General features: G+C 41.4%; 1 protein-coding gene across 5 annotated transcripts in view; it reads right to left on the minus strand.

Annotated features, from left to right (window-relative positions):
- Window positions 1-2,516: 2,516 nt before the first annotated feature.
- Window positions 2,517-23,685, minus strand: part of TCP11 (t-complex 11) — a 37,141-nt gene continuing 15,972 nt past the window's right edge. For 3 of the 5 annotated variants that reach the window (XM_060189667.1, XM_060189665.1, XM_060189666.1), the window contains 7 exons: window positions 19,668-19,788; window positions 8,978-9,198; window positions 7,425-7,561; window positions 5,278-5,495; window positions 5,003-5,184; window positions 3,989-4,152; window positions 2,517-2,945 (listed from right to left, as the gene is read on the minus strand). In XM_060189667.1, coding sequence (XP_060045650.1) covers window positions 2,710-2,945; window positions 3,989-4,152; window positions 5,003-5,184; window positions 5,278-5,495; window positions 7,425-7,561; window positions 8,978-9,198; window positions 19,668-19,763 — 1,254 coding nt within the window. In that variant the 5' untranslated portion in view covers window positions 19,764-19,788 and the 3' untranslated portion in view covers window positions 2,517-2,709. The remainder of the gene's footprint in view (window positions 2,946-3,988; window positions 4,153-5,002; window positions 5,185-5,277; window positions 5,496-7,424; window positions 7,562-8,977; window positions 9,199-19,667; window positions 19,789-23,685) is intronic. The other 2 variants (XM_060189669.1, XM_060189668.1) reach the window with 2 other exon arrangements.

Below are 23,685 nucleotides of genomic sequence, written 5' to 3' on the forward strand. Positions count from 1 at the left end.
TAGTACTCAGAAAAGGTTAAGTATCTCTTTTAATTCAACAAGACAATCTAATTCAAGTTGAGCCAAGTGTCTTAGAAATACACATATGGAATTGTATCCCTGTTATCTTACAATCTTGTTAAACATTACTAAATAACAAATTAAAAAATTTAAAAAGACGTATCTCTGAGATATCAAGTACCCAATAAGCACCACAAAAGATGCTCAATACCACCAGTCATTAAAGAAAAACATTTCAGGGGAGTCGGGCGGTAGCACAGCGGGTTAAGCGCACATGGTGCAAAGCGCAAGGACTGGCTTAAGGATCCCGGTTCAAGACCCCAGCTCCCCACCTGCAGGGGAGTCACTTCACAGGCAGTGAAGCAGGTCTGCAGGCGTTTGCAGGTGTCTATCCATTTCTTTCTGTCCTAACAATGACAACATCAATAACAACAACTAAATAAATATTAAATAAAAAAAAAATTTCAAAGCCACAATGGTGTACCCACCAACCAGGTAATCCTTTACAGAGCACTCTGTAACTAACATATGAGGCTTCCATAATATGGATCTAAAAAATTTCAAATTTCAAAGTTGCAAATCAGCCTCCACTTAGGAAAGCCTTACTATTTATTAAACATGCCTCCATTTTTGATGGTGGGGTGGGGCTAGTCCATTCTCCTACTGTCTAGTCACAATATTGGAAACTGAGTCCAGGCTCTCCAGCTTCTCTCATCATAATAAAAGTCACACTATTGACTAGGTTTGTCCCTTATCCAGACTCTAAAAAGGAAATGAGTTAAAGTTACTCTGGGTTAATGGAACTCAAATCCCCTTCCTGTGGCTTTTCCTAGGTGAACTGTGCTGTACATAACTCTTTTCTCTTAACCCTACCTTGACATCCCATATGTGAATTTCCATTTACTCTTGGCTTTTGCAAATAAAGGAGCTAACCTATTCTCATTTATATTGGGTTGGAGCTGGTCCTTTGCAGTAAGCCTAAGAATGATGTGCTGGATCTCTATTCTAGAGTCAAATCCAGGTACTCTATAGAACATCTCTCATTTGAGATGTCAACAGGAATTTACAACCATGATTGCCAATTAAGAGTCTCAATGAAACTGGAAACAAGGATGGAAACTATTCTACCTCAGGGCCCCCAAAACCTCTATCAGGAAGAATAAAGTATTCTAAGCGTAGAGGTGAGAGGACATGACAGTCAGCTAGAGAAACAGGATTCAAGGTAAACTTGATCAGGTCAGTCAGTCATTAACCTAACTCCAAACCTGAGCTCTAAATAGCTTGAGAAAAATCAAATTAACTTTGTAACCTATTCTCAACTGAATGTTAGCTACGAGGGGCTGAGTGGTAGTGCACTCAGTAGTGCACATGTTACAATGCTCAACAGCCTAGGTTAAACACCCTCAGTCCCCACCTACAGGGGGAGCTTCACAAGTGGTGAAGCAGTGCTTTGGGTGTCTCTCTTTATCTTGCCCTTTCTATTTCCCCTTTCCCTCTTGATTGGTCTCTATCCAGTAAATAAATAAAATACTTTTAAAAAATGTTAACTTACAGTCAACATCCATTTTCATCCTGCCCCAATTTTGCACAGCTTCAGACCCTGCAGTAGAAGAGGAAACTGAGACTCTTAATATTTCTTCATATTCTTTTTTATATTTATTTACTTATTCCCTTTTGTTGCCCTTGTTGCGTTTCATTGTTGTAGTTATTATTATTGTTGTCATTGTTGGATAGGACAGCGAGAAATGGAGAGAGGAGGGGAAGACAGAGAGGGCAGAGAAAGATAGACACCTGCAGACCTGCTTCACCGCCTGTGAAGCGACTCCCCTGCAGGTGGGGAGCCTGAACCGGGACCCTTAGGCCAGTCCTTGCGCTTTGTGCCATCTGCGCTTAACCCGCTGTGCTACCGCCCAACTCCCATTTCTTCATATTCTTATCATTTCTTGCTATTTGAAATTTTCAGGGTAATTTGGAGCTAGTAAGTTTCTAATACATATTTTCAGTATGCTCAGTCCTGAAATGAACTCAAAAACAAATATTTGACTTTCAGAGAAGTCCTTATACTCACATTTTGAGAAATTCCAGAATTCTCAAAGCCCTCAGAGAAAGTATTTACCCTTAGGAAAAACAGCAGTAGCACCAGGGTCTCTAGGCTTCTCAGCTCTTTTCTTGTAAAAAATTTTTAAACTTTATTTTTAATTTAAGAGATGAGAGAACTTGGGAGGGATATCTAGACAGAGGAGAGAGAGGGACAGGGAAATACCTACAGCACTGTTCACCACTCATGAAGCTTTTCCCCTACAAATGGGCCTGGGGGCTTGAACCTGGATCCGTGTACATGGAAATATATGCACTTATCGGGTGTGCCACCACTTGGGCCCTGGATTCTCAGCTCTTCATGCAGAAAGAAGCACCTAGTCAAAAGAGGGAAAATTGGGGAGGGCTGTTGACTTCTTAGCTACTTGGGAGTTGAGGGCACAGGGCCTGGCCTCTGCTGTAGCACAGATGAATAGAAATTTGCTTGAAGTTTAGAAGTTTATTAATGAGTTGGTGCCAGTTGGTGTTTACATGCTTGATCACTACAGCGCTGACATATTGTTGCAGGTAGGGAGGAAGGTTTGTTGCTTTGCTGGTCACTGGTGATGTCACTCCAGAAAAATGAGGGGCTTCTTTGCTAAATTCATGATGCTAGAGGGCGTACAGCTGGTCCTACCAGTGAATCTTCACTTCTGTTTCCAGTCCCTGGGCCGGGGGGATAAGTGTATTTATTATCTCAGTGTAGTAGGGGCCAAACACCTGCTGGTTGTGCTGTGTTAAGCTGACAAACTTCTGACCCAGTTCTGCCAGTTCAGCCTCAATGAGAGTAAGGCCCTCAGGGAGGTCTAACAGAGATCGCTGCACACCAAGGACCAAACAGCATTTGAGAAACAAGTGGATCCGCTGATCTGTGAGGAAAAGACAGAGAAGGAAAAAAGGAAAACCACTTTGAGGGAGAAACATTGTCCCGTGTACTCTACTCACCCAAGTTCTAAGTTAACTGATAGTCACTAACCTACCCATTCATCTAAAGATACAGAAATTTGTTTGGCAAAGATAATGCTGTCTTACTACCAAAGACATAGCAGGGATTAAAAAAAAAGAGGGATAATAAAATATCTGACTGTTGAAAAGATGACTTTGTTTATTCATACATTCATTTACTTATTTTTCACCAGAGCACTGCTCAGCTCTGGTTTATGGTGGTGCTGGGGAATGAACCTGGGATCTTAGAATCTCAGGCATGAAGTCTTTTGCACAACCATTATGCTATCTCCTGAGCCCTAGAACTTAAATGTATCAGTTAGATCTTCATTAAGTATCTAACCTAACTGGAGGATCTTAGACTGATCCTTCAGATGGTTGTTAGAAGCAAAGCCAAGTTCAGTGCCTCCACTTCACATGAAACATTGAAATGTTGGGGTCCCTGGTAGGGAGACCTATCTTGCAGCCTAATTCAGTATTTTTTGTTGGCTAGAGTGGATATCACATTACTTGAACTTCAGTTAGAAAATTAACTAGAAAGCCAGGGATGACTTGGTTGGTCAGGTTAACTGAACAGTGTGCCACATTTAGAAGTCATCAATTCCTGTATGCAAATATTCCTGAGAATCATAGAGTCATTCTTTAAAACTGAAAAGAGCAGTCCAGGTCCAGGAGGTGGTATAGGGGATAAAGCACTGAACTCTCAAACATGAGGTCCTGAGTTTGATCCCCAACATTAAGTGTATGAGAGTGATTCTCTGGTTCTCTTTCTCTCCTCCTATCTCATTAATTAAAACCTTTAACCAAAAAATAAAACTGAAAGGAATATATTCCAACTTAGCATTTTAAATAAACTAAAGCCTAAAACAGTGACTCGCCCCGTGCTTACAGCTTATATTGTTAAACTGTTCGGTAAGTGAACTGACTCTCCCCACAATGTTCTTAATACTATACAGGCATTGCTCACCAATGACACTGCGGACACAGTTTTCCTTCTTGGCAATGTTCTGGAGCTGTCCTACCAGAGACATTGTGTTGTCACTGCTCAGAGCAGCAAGGCCCATGTTCTTGAGGCTTTGATGGATTTCCTGAGACACCTGTTCACTCACAGTCAGCATAGCCTCCTCTGGCCTAGACCATGAAGGAGAGTAAGCTGTTACCTATTGGATGGCCCTAGCAAAAGCCAGAGTTCAGGACGGAGACTCCCAACCATCTTCTGGCCCCTGGTAGTAGCAGATCCCAGTATTCTCACTGTTCAGTGTCTTCATTGTTACCCTCCAGATACCAACTATTCCCTCTATATGATATCTTGTTCTATTTCTAAAAATGTAGGATAAACAGTAAGATCAACTCAAAACAAAGGTTTAATTCTCCCCCTGGGGCCCATGACTATATATGTATATAAAATTTTAACGACTTTCTTGAAACTTCCCATGGACATTTGTTCCATTCTCACAACCACAAAGACAAACCTGCCCTTCTGATTCCCCTTTTTCCTTTCATGTGGTATCCTTTGCACAATGGGTATTCAATCAGTACTGCTGAGCAACTGATCAACTTCTTAGTACACATAAAACTAGTCTAGTTAGGGAAGATAGTATAATGGCTATGCAAAAAGACTTTCATGCCTGAGATTCCTAGGCCCCAGGTTTAATTCCCCATAACCCCATAGACCAGAACTTAGCTCTGGTAACAACAACAACAAAATAAAAAGACTAGCTTGTCATTCACTCAAGCAGATAATGACTTCTTTGAAGCAAACAAGATAATAAATTATTCTGTAGCAAACTATCCATACTACCCTTTTAGAATATAAGTTTTATTTTCCTGTCATGAGCCTCAAGACCACTTGTGGGCAGATACTAATAACTTTTTAGATGGTTCTGAAGGGCCCTACTATGGTTTGTGGTAGAGAGTAATCATTACCTGCCTATGTCTTCATACCACACATCATTTTCTACTAAAGATCTAGTCAGCTTACCTAAAGTTAAAGTCCTCCATCTGGGCTTTGGCTATACGTTTGAGTTTATCTACAAAATGAGGTGAGCCAAACAAAACACTGCCAGAGAAACTACTGGACACTAGCAAGACTGAAGCCAGGATGGTTAACTGGTACAACTGGGAATTTAGCTCCTGCAGACGAGTTCTGTCCATCAGTAGGGTCTGGGGAAGCAGGAAAGAGTAGGCTGTCAAGAAAGGAGACTTGATGAAAGTTCTGAATTAAAAACAAACAAAAAAATGTCCCCAAATTCCTACCTCAGGGAACTCTTTATTTTCAGGGTTCCAGAGGAGAAGGTTTAGGAAGCCCTGGGACAGCACCATTTTGGGGCTAAGAGGCTCTGGACTGATGACACTCTCACTTGGAGAAGGGCAAGCTGTGCTGGAGGTATCTGGAGTGTCAGGGCAAGTTGAAGGCAAGGTGGTGAGGTCTGCTACTGCTTTGATCAACCATTTTGTGGTATAATCTAGGAGATCTATGACAGGAAGAGAATGTGTAGTTATTTTCATCATCTGCACCCCTTAAGTCTTCATATGTTCTCTTCTTTTAAAAATGTATTAGTGATTTAATAATGATTTACAATATTGGAAGATAATAGGGGTATAATTCCATACAGTTCCCACAACCAGAGTTCTGTGCCCCATCCCCTCCATTGGAAACTTCCCTATTGTTTACTACTCTGGGAGTATAGACCAAAACTCTTTCTTTCTTTTTTGCCTCCAGGGTTATTGCTGGAGCTTGGTTTGGTGCTGGCATTAAGAATCCACCTCTTCCTTTTTCTTTTTTTCCTTTCTTCTTCATTTTATTCGATAGATTTTCCCATATTTTGGAGCTACTCTCTTCCCTGACACAGCTTTCTAGTCCTTTTTTTCTAACTATAACACCATCTTCCCAGACGACAGCTTAGGTCACCTGCATGTCAGATGTCAAGCTCTAAAAACTAGTAGAGTCATGGGCCCCTTGGAATATACCTAAAATAGACCTACTAGCTTTTTCCAAAACAGAGACCCCAAATCTTCATCTGCAATATTTTTGTCTTTAGGTTCATGATTAGTCAACAATTTGTTCTGCCTTATATCTTAACTCTTTTTCAGCCACCAGGTTGCAGATGCTATCATGAGGCAACCTGACTTCCCTAGGCAGACGACCCCACCAGGTGTCCTGGAGCCTCACCTCCTCAGATCCCTACCCCACTAGGGAAAGAGAGGCAGGCTGGGAGTATGGATTAACTTGTCAATGACCATATTTAGTGGGGAAGCAATTACAGAAGCCAGACCTTCCACCTTTTATACCCCATAATGATTCTGGGTCCATACTCTCAAAGGGACGAAAAGGAAAGCTTTCAAGGGAGGGGATTGGATATGGAGTTCTGATGGTGGGAATTATATGGAATTGTACCCTTCTTATCCTATGGTCTTGTCAATACTTCCATCTTCCATTTTATATATATATAAAGAACAGAGAAATTGAGGCGTGGAGGAAAAAGAAGAGGAAGGGATAAAGAGAAACAGCTGCAGACCTGCTTCACCATTCATGAAGCAGCCCCCCTGCAGGTAGGGAGCAGAAGCTCAACCAGGATCCTTGTGCAGGTCCTTGCACATATACTATATGCACTTAACCAGATACCAGTACCCTGGACCAAAATTATTCTCTCTTTTTTTATCTTTATTTATTTACTGGATAAAGACAGTCAGAAATAGAGAGGGAAGGGGAAAATTGAAAGGAAGAGAGACAGAGAGATACTTGCAACATAGCTTCACCACTCAAAGCTTTCTCCCTGCAGGTGGGAACCAAGGGCTAGAACCTGGGTCCTTGTGCATTGTAATGTGCACTAAACCAGGTGCGCCACCAACAGGTCCCCGATTTTTTAAAAATCTTTATTGGGTAAAGACAGAAATTGAGAGGGAAGGGGGAGATAGAGAGGAAGGAAGACAGAAAGTGGACAAAATTCTTTTGGGGATGCAGAAGGTGGGAGTTCTGATTTCCGCAATTGCTTTTCCACTGGATATGGGTGTTGGCAGGTCGATCCATACCCCCATATTCCTTCATATTTTCAAGATTTTTCAAGAATAAATCTTAAAAAAAAAATTTTTGTTGTGTACTTTCTGTCCTCGATACTGTTTTTCTCTGCCTTATTAGATAAGGAATACTTTATTTATAAAAAATGGGGGGGGGGCAAGGCCTGGGAGATAGCTTATGTTTATGCAAAAGACTTTCATGCCTGAGGCTTAGAGGTCCCAGGTTCAATCCCCTGCACCACTGTAAGCCTGTGTTGAGCAGTACTCTGGTGAAAAAAAAATTAAGAAAGAAAGGGAAAAAAAGAGAAAGAAAAGAAAGTAGAATATTATTTAACATAAAAGTCAGACTCAAGGCCACGCTGTCCTGCTCTCACTCATATACGCACTAGGCTGCTTGTTGAGTTGTTCCTGGAATTTAGCCCGCTCGTGCTGGATGGAATGTTCCTGCAGGTGGGGTTGAAGGCTTTGTATAGTATATTTCATCATGTCCATTTTCATCAGGCCCAGAACTTGGAGGATCCCTCTGATAAAAGGTGAAAATAGAATGTTTATACTACAAAAGAAATCTGGTGAGAGGGGAATCTCCATCAGAAGTCATTAAATCACTATGTTCTTAAGTTAGGAGGTCCTGAAACTAGCTAGTAGTGTCTCTTAAATTTGCAAAAGATGACATGTGGTCAGGACCCAAAACCTAGAGTATGTGAGTGACAGAACTAGAAACACTTAAGTCTCTGGAATAGATCTCTTTCCACAATGGTCTTTCTGTTGTCTTTTACAAAGGTATTCCAACACTTAGCATGGTTTTTTGTTTGTTTTACTTTATTTGTTTATTGGATAGAGACAGCCAGAAATTGAGAGGAAGGGGGAGGTAGAGAGGAAGAGAGAGAAAGAGAAAGAGAGAGAGAAAGAGGAGAGATACCTGCAGCCCTGCTTACCACTTGCAAAGCTTTCCTCCTACAGGCGGGGGCCGGTGGCTTGAACCCAGATCCTTGTGCACTGTAACATGCGCGCTCAACCAGGTGTGCCACTACCTGGCCCCAAGCACATTATCTTTTAAATACATCAACTCTTTGTGGGAAGTGGGGTTTTAGGTGTCACTATTTATGACTAATTTTAAGTTTACTGTGTTTTGGTTTTTTTATATTTATTTATTCCCTTTTGTTGCCCTTGTTGGTTTATTATTGTAGTTACTGATGTCATTGTTGTTAGATAGGGCAGGGAGAAATGGAGAGAGGAGGGGAAGACAGAGAGGGGGAGAGGGAGACACCTGGAGACCTGCTTCACCGCCTGTAAAGCAACTCCCCTGCAGGGGGTGGAGCTGGGGGCTTGAACCAGGATCCTTAGGTCAGTCCTTGCTTTGCGCCACCTGTGTTTAACCCGCTGCACTACCACCCAACTCCCCGTGTTTTGGTTTTTTAACTACGCAATTGAATAGCCATGGGCTGAGTGGTGGTGCACCTGGTAGAACACACATTACTATGCTCAAGAGCCTGGGGTTAACCCCCTACACCCCGCTTTCAGGCAAGAAGCTTCACAAGCAGTGAAGCAGTGCTTCAGGTCCTGCTCAGTCTGCCTGGAGCAGCATCAAGCCCCAATAATAACTGGTGGCAATTTTTTAAAAATTGAGGTTTCCCTCTCCTGTTCCCCCATACTGTAAGAATTGTGATGAGAAGACCTAGGAAACAGATCCTGAACTTGTAAAAAGTGGTTGCATATTCTAATCTTTTTATGGTAGGATGTTATACAAAGGGTCCATTTAGTTTAGGATAGCAAAAGGGCCCTTTTCAAGACCATCTTTTCTGGACCAGATAGGAGAAAAGAGGCATTAGGACTTCTGTAGGGAAACTTCTGTAAACACAATAGCTATTGTCCCATGTCTGACCCAGCTTTCCTTGGCCAAGAGGTTGAGGAAGGCTTTAGGAAAGAGTTCGTTTCACACCTTAGTAATTGAACAGGATCTGTAATGTTCTCTAGGTTCTGCACAGCTTCATCTCGAACTGGCGCACACAGCAGAGCCATCATGTTGAGAATGTGCTTAGAGAGATGAGGGACACTAAGGGTGCCATGCTCAGCTTTCTGCTTGAGGAAGTCCATATCCAGAGCTTCTTCAATCTCACTTCTGAGGCGACTCTGGCGTGGTAACAGCAGGGATAGCAATATCTACCCGGGGAAAGAAAGTCACAGGATATGCATTCTGTCCAAAGTCCCCAAATGGTTTTTCACTGAGTAATCCCTTTGGTCAAAAGCACCCTAGCCTATGTCTTTAAGGCTGAGAAAGTCAGGTCTCTAAAGTTCCTACAGAATATGTTTGTGTCAGGGACCAATAATAGTTCAATGTTTTAGAGGGCCATTTATAGCAATTGTTCATATATATCTAAACAGAATTATAAAGAAATGAATAGATAGAAAGTCAGCTAAAAAGAAATGTAAGGTATAACACATGTAAAATCCATTCCATTACAGGGGAATGAAGTACTCAGTTTATTTTTAAAGATTTGTTTTGGGGACCAGGTGATGGTGTACATGGTTGAGTGCATATGTTACCACACAAAAGTACCCAGGTTCAAGCCCCCAGTCCCCACCTATGGGGGGAAGTTTCACAAGTGGTGAAGCAGTGCTGCAGGTATGTCTCTTTCTCTTTCCCTATGTCCCTTTTCCATGTGCTGCATCTCTCTCTCTCTCTTTCCCTCTCCATGTCCCTCTTCCATCCAGGTTTCTCTCTCTATCCAGTCAGTGAAGAAATAAAATACAAACAAAAAATAAATTCCCACTAAAGCTTACAAAAGAAAGACTTGTTTGGGGGCCAGGTGGAGGCGCACCTGCCTAAGCATACATAGTACAAAGCGCAAGGACCTGTGCAAGGATCTGGGTTTGAACCCCCTGCTCCCCACCTGCAGGGGGATGCTTCATGAGTGGTGAACCAGGTCTGCAAGTGTCTATCTTTCTCTCTCCCTCTCTGTCTCCCCTTCCTCTTTCAATTTCTCTCTGTCCTGTAAAATGGAAAAATCGCTACCAGGAGCAGCAAATTCATGATGCCAGCACTGAACCCTGGCAAAATTCCTGGAGGCAAAAAAAGAAGGACTTGTTTACTCATTTCATCAAAAAGTCAGAGACGCCAGCACATCACTCTGGCATATGCAGTGCTAGGATGGGACTCAGGACCTCTTGCATGCAAGTCCAGTGTTCTTCCATTTCACAACCTTCTAAGCTGAGGTATTTTTAATAATAACAAAAGAAACAGGAACTCAATAAGGAAAAAATGGGCATTAAATGAATGCAACAGAATATACTCTGCAAGTACACAAAAACATAAGGATACCGGTTCGAGCCTCTGGCTCCCCACCTGCAGGGGAGTTGCTTCACAAGCAGTGAAGCAGGTCTGCAGGTGTCTGTCTTTCTTTCCCCCTCTCATGGTGCAGGCACCGAGCCCAGCAATAACCCTGAAGGAGGAAAAGAAAAAAAAAAGACAGAAATTCATAGTGATAAATGAAAAGGAAACAAGTCTCAAACAATCTCCATTTCTCTCTATCCTATCTAACAATGATGACATCAATAACAACAATAATAATTACAGCAACAATAAAAAACAAGGGCAACAAAAGAGAAAATAAATAAAATATAAAAATTAAATCAAATAAAATCATAATGAGTATTGTTTTTTCGCCAATAGTATAAAATTAGAAATAAGTAACAGGAAAAAAAAAGAAGTAACGGAAAAAAAAACTGGAAAATTCAGAAATCTGTAGACACTAAACAACATGCTACTATAGGTCAAAGACTAATAAAAACAAAAGTTTAGAAACACCCAAGACAGAAACCAGGAGATAGCTTATCCAGCAGATCACATACTTTACCAGATAAGGACCCAGGTCTTTGTCCCCAAATACCACATGGACACAGCACACACAAAGGGAAACATCATGAGCAAAGGAACAGTACTATAGTGTCTAACCACTTCTCTTTTTCTCTCCTTTTCCATTTCTTTTTCCCTCCCAGCATCCACTCCTCCCTCTATCTGAAATAAGAAAGAAAAGAGTACACCAGTAGCAGTGGAACTGCACAGACATAAAACCCCAGCAAAAGCCTGGTGGGGAAAAAAAGAAAAAAGACAAAAATGGAAACATATCAAACTTTTTGGGATCTAGAGAATCAGTATAAGAGGGAAATTTGGGGGGCTGGGCTGTGGTGCAGCTGGTTGGGTGCACACATTACAGTGTACACGGACACTGGTTCATGCCTCTGGTCCCTACCTATAACGGGGGAAACTTCCTAAGTGGTGAAACAGTGCTGCAAGTGTCTCTCTCACCTTTGTACTTCCCCTTCCTTCTCAACTTCTCTGTTTTGCTTTCTTTTTAAGATTTTTAAATTATTTTTATTTAATTATTGGATAGAGACAGCCAGAAATTAAGAGAGAAGGGGGAGACAGAGAGGAAGAGAGACAGAGAGACCTGCAGCTCTGCTTCACCATTCATGAAACTTTCCCCCTGCAGGTGGGGACCAGAGGTTTGAACCTGGGTCCTTGTGCATTGTAACATGTGTGCTCAACCAGGTGCACCATCACCCAGCCCCAATTTCTCTGTTTCTCTGTGTAAAAATAATAGCTTTTTAAAAAGACAGAAATTCGGGGGTCGGGCGGTGGTGCAGTGGGTTAAGCGCGTGTGGTGCAAAGCGCAGGGACCGGCGTAAGGATCCCGGGACCGGCGTAAGGATCCCGGTTCGAGCCCCCGGCTCCCCACCTGCAGGGGAGTCGCTTCACAGGCGGTGAAGCAGGTCTGCAGGTGTCTGTCTTTCTCTCCCCTTCTCTGTCTTCCCCTCCTCTCTCCATTTCTCTCTGTCCTATCCAACAACGAATTGCGTCAACAAGGGCAATAATAATAACCACAACGAAGCTACAACAAGGGCAACAAAAGGGGGGGGGGGAATGGCCTCCAGGAGCGGTGGATTCATGGTGCAGGCACCGAGCCCAGCAATAACCCTGAAGGAGGAAAAGAAAAAAAAAAAAAGACAGAAATTCATAGTGATAAATGAAAAGGAAACAAGTCTCAAACAATCTAATTTTAGACTTCAAAGAACTAGAAAACAAATAAAACCCAAAATTAATAGGATAAAGGAAATAGCAAAGATTAGAGCACAATAGCAAAGATTAGAACAGAGAGTAAAAAAGATAATAGAAAAGATCAGTGAGGGAGGGGAGATAACCTAATGGTTATGCAAAAAAAAAAAAAAAAATCTCAATGCCTGAAGCCCCAAAAGCTCAGATTCAATTCCCTGCTTCACCATGAGGCAGAGTTAAGCAGTGTTCTTGGAGAAAAGAAAAAAAATCAATGAAGTTAGAGCAGGCTTTTTGAAATGACAAACTCAATAAACCTTTATAAATGATACAACAAAACAGAAAGAAAGGTCTGTGAAAGTCTACTACAAATATAATGACATACCAGAAAATTGGACATGCTAGAAAAAATGCATATATCCTTAGAAACATGCAACCTACCAAGCTGAGTAAAGTAGAAACAGGAAATCTGAACATACATTGCTAGTATCGAAGAAGAGAAAAAAAAAAAAAATCCCCCAACAGTAACACAAAAAAGACCAGGAACACATGGCTTACACATGCCACACATTCAAAGAATTAAAACCAATTCTTAAATTCCATATAAAACAAAACAAAAAAACACAGCAGAGTAGGAAGTTTTTTTAAACAGCATGAATTTGATGCCAAACTAGACAAGGATGTATGAGAAAATAAAATTATACACCAGTATCATTGATAAACAGAGATGCAAAATCTTCAACAAAATATTAGTAAATGAAATTCAACATAGTACATTAAAAGGATAACATTTTTTTTGCCTCCAGGGTTATTACTGGAGCTCAGTGTCTTCACTATGAATCCACTGCTTCTGGAGGCCCTTCCCCCCCCCCCCCATTTTTGTTGCCCTTGTTGTTGTTGGATCTAACAGAGAAAAATCAACAGAGATGGGGAAGACGGGGAGAGAAACACAGACACCTGCAGACCTGCTTCACTGCTTGCAAAGTGATCCCCTACAGGTGGGGAGCCCAAGGCTCAAACTGGGATCCTTGTGAGGGTCCTTGCACTTTGCACCACGTGTGCTTAACCTGTGTGCAGCTCTAGCTCCCTCTCTATCTTCCCTTCCCCTCTCATTTTTGTTTCTAATATAAATAAAAATATTAAAATTTTTATTATCTTTTATTTATTGGATACTGTCAGAAATTAACAAGGTGGGGAGAGAGAGAGGGAAAGAGACAGAGAGATATCTGTAGCCCTGTTTCACCACTTGCAAAGCTTTCCCCCTGCAGGTGGGGACAAGGGGCTCAAACCTGGGTCCTTGTGCATTGTAACTTGTGCACTCAACCAGGCGCACCACCACCTGGTCCCTTTATAAAGTTTTTTAAAAGAACAATAAATACGTTTAAAAATAGACTGCAATGAATATATAACTATTGGAGCCATGAATCTCATTAAGGGGAAGTAATATGTAAGACACATAGGTATATCTGAATTAGTTAAAAACAAGAGTTTTTGAGAGTTCAAATGGACTTCCGGGAGGCATGGCCATGGAGTAACGGATTGGATCGGTTCTCCCCCACTAGAACAAATAAATATTAGAGGCCCAAACAGAATTCATCAACTATGGCTGAAACAGCTGCAGCCTATGATGGGTGCTCGTGCAGCTGGGGTGTGGGTTGAAAGAGCAACACGGTCAAATCAGAGCTCCCTGTGGCAAGGTGAAAAGTCAGGTCATTTTTGCTTTTATGCAGAGCAAGCAGTGAGGGTAGCTTTCAGTGCTGGAGGAAAAGAGAAAGGAGCTAAAACCTCTCAGTCAGTGATTGGGGGGTTGGGGGAAAGTTAGCCATCTGAATTTAAGGCAAGGACACAACAAAAAAGAAAGCATTTGTGACCATAAATAAGACAGCCTAATACAATCCCCACCCCACCTGCCATGAAACATAAACGAGAAGCCTAGAAATCACAACAACAGCACCACTTGCTGGCCAGCAGTAACCAGCACAATAAATGTGGAAGCAGAGAAATAGGAGCAAACAACTAAGCACGCCACATCAGTCAGACAGAAACAAAACAAAAGGACTGTGAGAAATTACAGATATAAAGAGACTATCAGAGACAGAGTATAGAAAGCTCATTATGACAACTCTCCAAGAATCTAAGCATAGTATGGAGAAACATACTCAAGACTTGAAAGAGCATTTTAGGGAGTCAGGCGGTAGCGCAGTGGTTAAGTGCACATGGCACAAAGCGCTAGGACAGCATAAGGATCCTGGTTCAAGCCCCCGGTTCCCCACCTGCAGGGGAGTCGCTTCACAGGCGATGAAGCAAGTCTGCAGGTGTCTATCTTTCTCTCCCCCTCCTCTCTCCATTTCTCTCTGTCCTATCCAACAACGACAATATCAATAACAACAGCAACAATAAAAACAAGGGCAACAAAAAGGAAAATAAATATAATAAAGAAAAATAAAAAATAAATTAAAAATAAATTTAAAAAAAGAAAGAGCATTTTGCTATGGAATCAAAACACATAAAAGAGGAACTCAGAATAGAGTTCACTAAGAAACTACAAAGCTTGAAAGAAGAGCTTTAATCAGAATTCACTAAGCAGTTAGGAAGCATGAAAGAAAAACTTCAAATAGAACTGCAGGCAGTGAGTGTGGTTCAAGCTCAGGTAGAAGGCTTAGGAAGTAGACCCACACATGCGTAAGAATGTCCAACCTAGAAGATACAGTTAGTCCATTCTTTCAATTTAAAGATGAGGGAGAGGAAAGTTTCAGAAAGAATGAAGTGACTCTCTGTGAAATTGCAGACTCCATCAAAAGGTTGACTATAAGAGTGATAGGAATATCTGAGGATGAAGACTGTGTCAAAGGTCCAGAGTCCATTTTCAGAGCAATTTTAGTTGAGAATTTCCCTAACCTCAGAACATACTTATTCAAGAGGCAGGTTTATAAATGCAAAATGACCAACACCAAAACATATCATTGTAAAACTATCAAAACTCAGTGACAAAGAAAAAAAATTGCAAGCTGCTAGGGAAAGTAAAGAAGTTATATACAAAGACAGAGCTAGTAGGTCTCATTAGATTTCTCTTCATAAACCCTAGCGACAAGGAGATAGTGGAATGACATATTCAAAGTACTAAAAAAAATAGGGAATTCCAGCCATGACATTTGTATCCTGCAAAATTATACTTCAGCTATGAGGTAGAAACAGCTTTTCTCAAATATCCAAAAACTAAGGAAATTTGCCACCACCTAACAAGAGTCCCACAAGAAAAGAGGAAACAAAGGAATACACATTCTAAGTGAGGTGAACAGCAATAGACGAGAACTAAGAGCATAAGAAAAATAAGAAAGAGCAGCAAGCAAACAGAGGAGGGAATTAAAGGAAAAAGCAGATCTATCAAGTGTTTGTTACTCAAGATCAACTTAAAAAAAGACTTTTCTAGATACACAATGTTGGAACATAGATTTACAGAAAGTACAAGAAAAAAGAGTGAGGAACCCACCACAGAAACTCAACACAAAAGGATAGAAACAAATAGGCAAAGAATCAACAATTTAAAACAAACTCAAAAAGAGAGTTCAAATGTAAAAAGGTACATGGAAGTATAAAAAAGGAACATATGGAAGCTGAGTAGCCAAAGGAGTGGAATGTGGAATTCATCTATTTATTGCTTTTCAGCTCCAAACCTATCCTTTTATCTGCTGTGAGAAAAAGGAAGAAAGTCCTTTATCTAGATTGCCTTTACCAGACATGGCACAGTTTTAAGCTTCATCTGCAGAGGGCACTGTAAACGAGCTTTCTCTGATGCATAACAAATTACCATAGGCATAGAGGCTTGAAATTTTATCACAATTTCTGTGGATTAGGAGTTCTGACACCATTTAGCTGGTCCCTCTGTTCAGGGTCTCGCAAAGCTGTAATCAGAATATTAACTGGGCTGCATTCTTATTTTGAAACTTAACTGGAGAATAATTTGTTTCCAGGCTCATTTGAGTTGCTGGACAGAATTCATTTCCTTAAAGCTGTGTACTTCAGGATCCCAGCTTTTCTTTTTTTCTTTTCTTTCTTTTTTTTTTCTTTTCTGCCTCCAGGGTTATTGCTGGGGCTCAGTCTACTGCTCCTGGAGGCCATTTTTTCCCTTTTATCATTGTTGTGGTTATTATTATTGTTGTTGTTGGATAGGACAGAGAAATCGAGAGAGGGAGACAGGGGAAGAGAAAGATAAGACACCTACAGACCTGCTTCATCGCTTGTGAAGTGACCCCCCCCCTACAGGTGGGGAGCCGGGGGCTTGAACCTGGATCCTTGCACTTGGCGCCACGTGCACTTAACCCACTGCGCTACCACCCGACTCCCTTCTTTTTTCTTTTTTGCCATCAGGGTTATTGCTGGGGCTCTATGCCTGCAGGATGAATCCACTATGCCAGTGGCTTTTCTTTTCTTTTCTTTCTTTTTCTTTTTTGGATAGAGACAGAGAGAAACTAAGAGATAAGGGGGGAGATACAGAGGAAGAGAGAGCTATATCTGCAGTGTAGCTTTGCTGCCTGTGAAACTCCCCCCATGAAGGTGGGGCTCAGGGGCCTGAACCCAGGCCCTTGTGCATGGTAAGTATGCTCTACCAGGCGCACCACCCCAGCCCCTCCCCCCCAGCCCCCATATCAGCTCCTTTCGAGAGCTTCCCTGCATGTAGCCCTCTCTATAATGACTTTACAACATAGCTTTCTGCTTTTTCGGGGCCTGAAAGAGAGATTCTCTCCAATCTAATAGAGCCTTACATAATGAAATATACTATCTATCACCTTTCCCATATTATCTTTGTTACAAGCAAGTTATGCATCTGGTCCATACTCAAAGAGAAAGGGTGTGAATCACTGAGGTCAGCTGAAGGTATGTGCCCACCACATATACTAAAAAGAAACTGCTGGGAATCGGGCGGTAGCACAGCAGGTTAAGCGCAGGACCAGCATAAGCATCCCGGTTTGAGCTCCTGGCTCCCCACCTGCAGGGGAGTTGCTTCACAAGCAGTGAAGCAGGTCTGCAGGTGTCTATCTTTCTCTCCCCCTGTCTTCCCCTCTTCTCTCCATTTCTCTCAGTTCTATCCAACAACAATGACATCAATAACAATAAAAAACAAGGGTAACAAAGGGAATGAATATTAAAAAAAAAAACTGCACAGGTGAAAGTTGTTTTTGTTTTTAATTGTAACCAGGGTTATTTCTGGGGGTTGGTGCCTACATGAAGAATCCACTGCTTCAGGTAGCTGGTTTTTTTCCCTTTTAATAGAGATAAAGAGAAACTGGGAGTGGGTGGTGGAGGGGATGATAGAAAGAAACACACCTGCAGCACTGTTTCTCTACTTGTGAAGCTTCCCCCCTACAGGTGGCAATGGGGGACTTGAACCTGGGTACTTCCATATGTTAACATGTGCTTTACCAGGTGTGCCACCACCCAGCGCCCAGAATTTTTCTTTCTAGTTCTGAAATGCTCACCTGGCATGCTTCCACTGTATTCCCATCTTTGGCAGCAATGATTTCCTGCAGAGCATTCTTCAGCAAGCTAGGCTCCTGAAGCACCTGTTCCAAGACCTAACTCCTCTAGTGTGGGACCGTCAGCAACACACAACTTCCTCTGGCACAGCCATACCTTCTCAGATGAGTCCTTAGGCATTCCTGTCTCAGACTTCAGGGATATGGTAGATTCTACTTACGTTTGATATTTCAGTACTTTCCCCCCCTTTTATAATTTTATTGGGGGGGTTGATTTACGAGCCAGTTGTTTGATACGTGTGTACAATTTCACCTCCACGTCATAGGTGTCTGTAAAGCACTCACCCACAACAGAAGTCCTTTTCCACCAACATGCACCAGAACCCCAAAGTCCCTCCCTCCCAGTACTCCTTCCCCAGAGTCCCCTGCTTTGGTACAACACATCAAACCATCATCCCAATATCCTTTAGAATTCTTTTTGCTTCTTATTAGCCTAAGTCCTTATTTCTCCAATTCTCTATCATAATATTTTAATGTTTTTCAAATTTCATTTATTTTAGTGAAAGAGAGAAAAGACCAACACCGTTCAGTTCTGGCTTATGGTGGTGCCAGGGATTGAAGCTAGGACCTAAGGTACAACCACAATGCATGCTATCTCCCTGGTCATAATAATTTTTATATTGGGAGTTTGGTGTTAGCACAGTAGGTTAAGCGCACATGGTGCAAAGCACAAGGACCGCGGAAGGATACCAGTTTGCGCCCCCGGCTCCCTACCTACAGGAAGTCGCTTCACAGGTGGTGAAGCAGGTCTGCAGGTGTCTTTCTCTCCCCTCTCTGTGTTCCTCTCCTCTCTCCATTTCTCTCTGTCCTATCCAATGATAACAATAATAACTACAACAATGTAACAACAAGGGCAACAAAAGGGAATAAACAAATGTTTTTTAAAAATAATTTTTATATTAAAAGTTCCTTATTGAGAACTATGGTGGTTATGAAGGGAGCACAGAACTTTGGTTGAGGGTGTGTAGCTCACATACACTATATGTGGGAGTGAAACTGTAGCCCTGAGATCTTACTTATTTATGAAAGGAGATGGAGAAAGAATCAGAGTATCACTCTAGCATACACAATGCCAAGGATCAAACTATGAGCTTCACATTTGAGGGTCCAATACTCCATATGTTAAGCTATCTATTTCCTGTGTTATTACTCCTGATTTCTTATAATTTCATAAAACAGTTGAGTCACTAATAAAAAAAATCTTCGTCATTGAAATTGTGTGTTCTGTGAGAATGGATACATCAACAAAATGGGAAATGGCAAATGTTAGTGAGGATTAATATATAACTATATACACCTGTAGTCTTATAGTCTTGTAAGTTATTATTACATCACTGATAAAAAATTTTTATAATATTTATTACCTTTTGTTGCCCTTGTCGGATAAAATTTTTTAAATGAGGGGCCAGGCAGTGGAGCATCTGAAGTGCACATACTGTAATGCATGAGGACCTAAGCTCAAGCCCTTGGTCCCCACTTGCAGAGGGAAAGCTTCACAAGTGATAAAGCAGGAATGCAAGTCAGTCTCTCTCTCTCTCTCTCTCTTTGCCTCCAAGGTTATTGCTGGGGCAAATCCACTGCTCTTAGTGGCCATTTTTTTTTCCATTTTATTGGATAGGACAGAGAGAAATTGAAAGGGGAGAAAGATAGACACCTGCAGACCTGCTTCACCGCTTGTGAAGCCTACCTTCCTGCAGGTAGAGAGCCGGGGTTGGAACTCGGATCCTTGTGCTGGCCCTTGCGCTTTGCACTATGTGCACTTAACCCAGTGCACCACCACCTGACCCCCTCTCTCTCCCTATCTCCCCATCTCCTCTCAATTTCCGTCACTATCCAATAATAAAAATATTTTTTACAAAATAAGTAAATAAATTATTTAAAAAGAATGTGTGAAAAATGTTAATAAAATTAGTATGTGATCATTTCTATTAAGTATTGACTGATTCAGAGACAATGCTTAGTCAGGACAATGCTAACCACTAGTAATCCAATGAGCTTTGTATGCACAGGAACCTTACATCTACAATGGAAGATCAGTCATTTACCTCTTTAATTTCTTTCAGAAGTTCCAGAGCACAACTGAAGTCAGGAGGAGTACTTGATAACTGCTCATTAAGATGGTCCCAAAAGGCATTATGCATTGTTTCCTTGATCTTGCCTTCTAGACTGTAAGGGTTTAAAAGGGGGTAAATTGCTTTTTCTACCCCAAAACTGTTGTAAGATCATTATCTTCTAAGCCTCAAACAGTATTTGATATGTTAATACTGATGGAGGAAAGATCAAGAACTGTGTTTGGACAGTAGTCGAGTTGAATATCCTGGGATTAAAATATTCCAGGTTTAGTATTTAACAAATGTCAAGGGCATCTGCTTCCTCAGAGCCCTTCCCCACTAGGGAAAGAAACAGACAGGCTGGGAGTATGGATCGACCTGTCATCACCCATGTTCATTAGGGAAGCAATTACAGAAGCCAGACCTTCCACCTTCTGCACCTCACAATGACCTTGGGTCCATACTCCCAGAGGGTTAAAAAATAGGAAAACTATCAGGGGAGGGGATAGGATGTGGATGTCTGGCGGTGGGAATTGTGCAAAGTTGTACCCCTCTTATCCTATGGTTTTGTCAATGTTTCCTTTTTATAAATAAAAAATTTTAAAAAAAAGTCAAGGGCAGTAGCAAATCTTCTCAAAAGAGCTCTTCATGACTCTAAGAGCAGACCTCCTTCCACAGTAGGAAAACCCTTAATAGAGTTTCAGCATCACTTTTGCATTAAGCCTCTTTAATTTGTATACACAAATGACAATGAACTGACTCTGCTTTCTTTAAAAAAAAAAAAAAAAAAAGATAGAAAGTGGTAAAGAGCAAGTGAAAGAGCACAGCATCGAAACTTTCTTTAAAGCAGTCAGGGCCAGGCTCGAGCCTGGGCCATACACATAACAAAGCAGCAGACTTCTTTCTCAAGTGAGTTATTCTGCCAGTCTGCCTTACTTTCTTATAGTCCTGAAATCTGGGAAAATTTTCTCCTTTGATAAGACTTAAATATCCACATACATTTCTTTCTTTTTTTTTTTTTTAACAGTTTTCTTTTTTTACTATCTTTATTTACTTATTGGAAAGAGACAATGAAAAATTGAGAAGGAGGGCGTGATAGAGGGGGAGTGAGGCAGAGAGACACCTGTAGCCCTGCTTCACCACTTGGAAAGCTTCCCCCCTACAGGTGGGGACTGGGGGCTTGAACTTGGGCGCATTGTAATATGTGCGTCCAACCAGGTGTGCCACCACCTGGTCCCTCCACATATATTTCCAAATAAAAAGTCTAAAACTTAAATTCCTCCTTCTAAATCTGGACCTCCTGTATTCCCTGTTCCAGTAGCATTATTATGAAAGACAGTTATGAAAGACAGTCCTTTTTTTTTCTCCTTAAAAAAAATAAGGCCAGAGATATGTCTCATTAGTAGAGCACATGTGGATCTATCACCAGCAACAAATTAAAGGAAGAAGAAAAGGAGGGGGAGAGGAGGGGATAGGAGGGGGAGAAGGAGGAGGAAGAGGCAGCAGCAGCAGCAAAGGCAACTCATTTTTACAAATAACAGTCTTTTCAACACAAGCTGCTACAATGGACATCCACATGCAAAAGAAAAAAATGATTCTGGACATAGATCTTACAACTTCCATAAACGAAAAACTTAAAATGTAAAACTATGTAACTTCTATAATGTGGCATAAGAGAAAATCTAGGTAATTTTGAGATTGGCAATGATTTAAAACAAGACCTAAGAAAGTAAAAAAGAAAGAGAGAAAAAGAAAGAAAGAAAAAACCCTGGGGGGTTGGGTAGTAGGTAGCGCAGTGGGTTAAGCGCAGGTGGCTCAAAGCTCAAGGACAAGCTCAAGGTTCCTGGTTCAAGCCCCTAGCTCCCCACCTGCAGGGGAGTCGCTTCACAGGTGGTGAAGTAGGTCTGCAGGTGTCTATCTTTCTCTCCCCCTCTCTGTCTTCCCCTCCTCTCTCCATTTCTCTCTGTCCTATCTAACAACGATGACATCAACAACAACTACAACAACAATAAAAAAATAACAAGGGCAACAAAAGGGGAAATAAAAATTAATTAGTTAAAAAAAAACCTGGTAAGTTACAGTTCATTGAAATTAAAATATTCTACCATGAGAAACACAGCTGAAAATGAAATCTAGGTGATTTTGTGATTGGCAATGAATTTTAAAAGACAACAACAAAAGCAAGGCCCAAGAAAGTAAAAAAAAAAAAATTGGTTAAGTTCATTAAAATTAAAATATTTTACCATGGGAGGATTCGACTTCCGGAGGCGGAGCTACGAGCAGCAGATCGCTTTCTCTCCTCTCCTCTCCTCTCCCGGATCAACTAGGAATACCAAAGGAGACCACCCAGACCGAAACAAGACAGGACTAGAATGACCACAGAAACCCAGTAAATCACCCGTGAGTACAAACACGCGTGGCTGGTGACAGAGAGGAGAGAGGGGCCTAAGGAGAGATTAAGTGACTGCTAACAGTTCAACAGTTTGTCAGTGGAGACACCACCTCCAGTCTGCTCCACCAACAAGGGGACAGCTGAAGGGAGTCTCCCCAGAGACTCACCAAGTGCAACTCTGACTCTCCATTGCTACTACCCTCAGAATCTGGAGCAGCAACAGGGAGGGACACCAGGGTACAGAGATCTAACCGGGAAACTCAGGAGAAGACCTATACCTCAGTGGCATAGCTGAGGGGCTGTGAAAGTCTCTTTGCATAACCACTGGATTATCTCTGCCACACCCTGCTTTATCTCTTGGTCAGGAGTCAGTGATTAAGCTAAGAAGCCTATCGATAGTTTAAAAGCCCTCAGGCTCCCATAGCCTACAGGGGAAAAAAAAAAAGGCTTTTACACCACTGAACTCCAACTCAGGGATTGAAAAAACTGTTAACTTATATAAAATGGTAAAAACAACAAGAAAAAATATTGGAGACTCGAACCAGGACAAGAGTCCAGCTAAAAGTCCACCAGAGGGTGAAGCACAAAACAACGAGTTCAACATCCAAACATTAGCCAAGGAAATAATAACAGGAGTGAGTAAAGAATTTGAAAAAATTGTAATCAGAAATGCAGGAACAACAAATGAGAATATGGAAGAAAATTCTAATAATCTCATGGTTATTAGAGAGCTGAAAGCTGAAATCGCTGAGCTAAGAAGGCAACTAGCTGAACAAGCTAAAACAGTATCAGAGCAGGGCAACAAAATAGATGAACTCCAGAAAGCAGTAGAGGGCAGAGAGAATAGAATCAATGAGGCTGAAGACAGAATTAGCAAGATTGAGGATGAATTAGAGACAACTAAAAAAGAAGTAAGAGATCTCAAAAAGAGATTAAGAGATGCTGAAAACAACAACAGAGTCCTATGGGATGACTTCAAAAGAAACAATATACGCATTATTGGCTTACCAGAGGAAGAAAGAGAAGGGGAGGAAGAAAGCGTTCTCCAGGCCATAATAGCTGAAAATTTCTCTAGTCTAGACAACACCAAAGACATAAAGATTCAAGAAGCCCAGAGGGTCCCAAACAGAATTAACCCAGACCTAAAGACACCAAGACATGTCATACTTAGATTGGAAAGGAATAAGGATAAAGAAAGGATCCTCAAGGCTGCAAGAGAAAAACAAAGAGTCACCTACAAAGGAAAATCCATAAGATTAGCAGCAGACTTCTCCATACAAACACTACAGGCCAGAAGAGAATGGCAAGATATCTATCGAGTGCTCAATGAGAAAGGCTTTCAGCCAAGAATACTATATCCTGCTAGATTGTCATTCAGACTAGATGGAAGCATCAAAACCTTCTCAGACAAGCAACAGTTGAAGGACTCAACCACCACCAAGCCTGCCCTGAAAGAAGTTCTGAAAGGTCTCCTATAAATAGTCAGACCACCACAAATAGGACATATATCAAAACACTCTAAAACTCTACAAGAATGGCATTAAAATATCTTCAATCTTTGATATCAATAAATGTAAATGGCCTGAATTCACCTATTAAAAGACACAGAGTAGGAAGATG

Source organism: Erinaceus europaeus, chromosome 4, assembly GCF_950295315.1.
Source record: "Erinaceus europaeus chromosome 4, mEriEur2.1, whole genome shotgun sequence".
Taxonomy (NCBI): Eukaryota; Metazoa; Chordata; class Mammalia; order Eulipotyphla; family Erinaceidae; genus Erinaceus; species Erinaceus europaeus.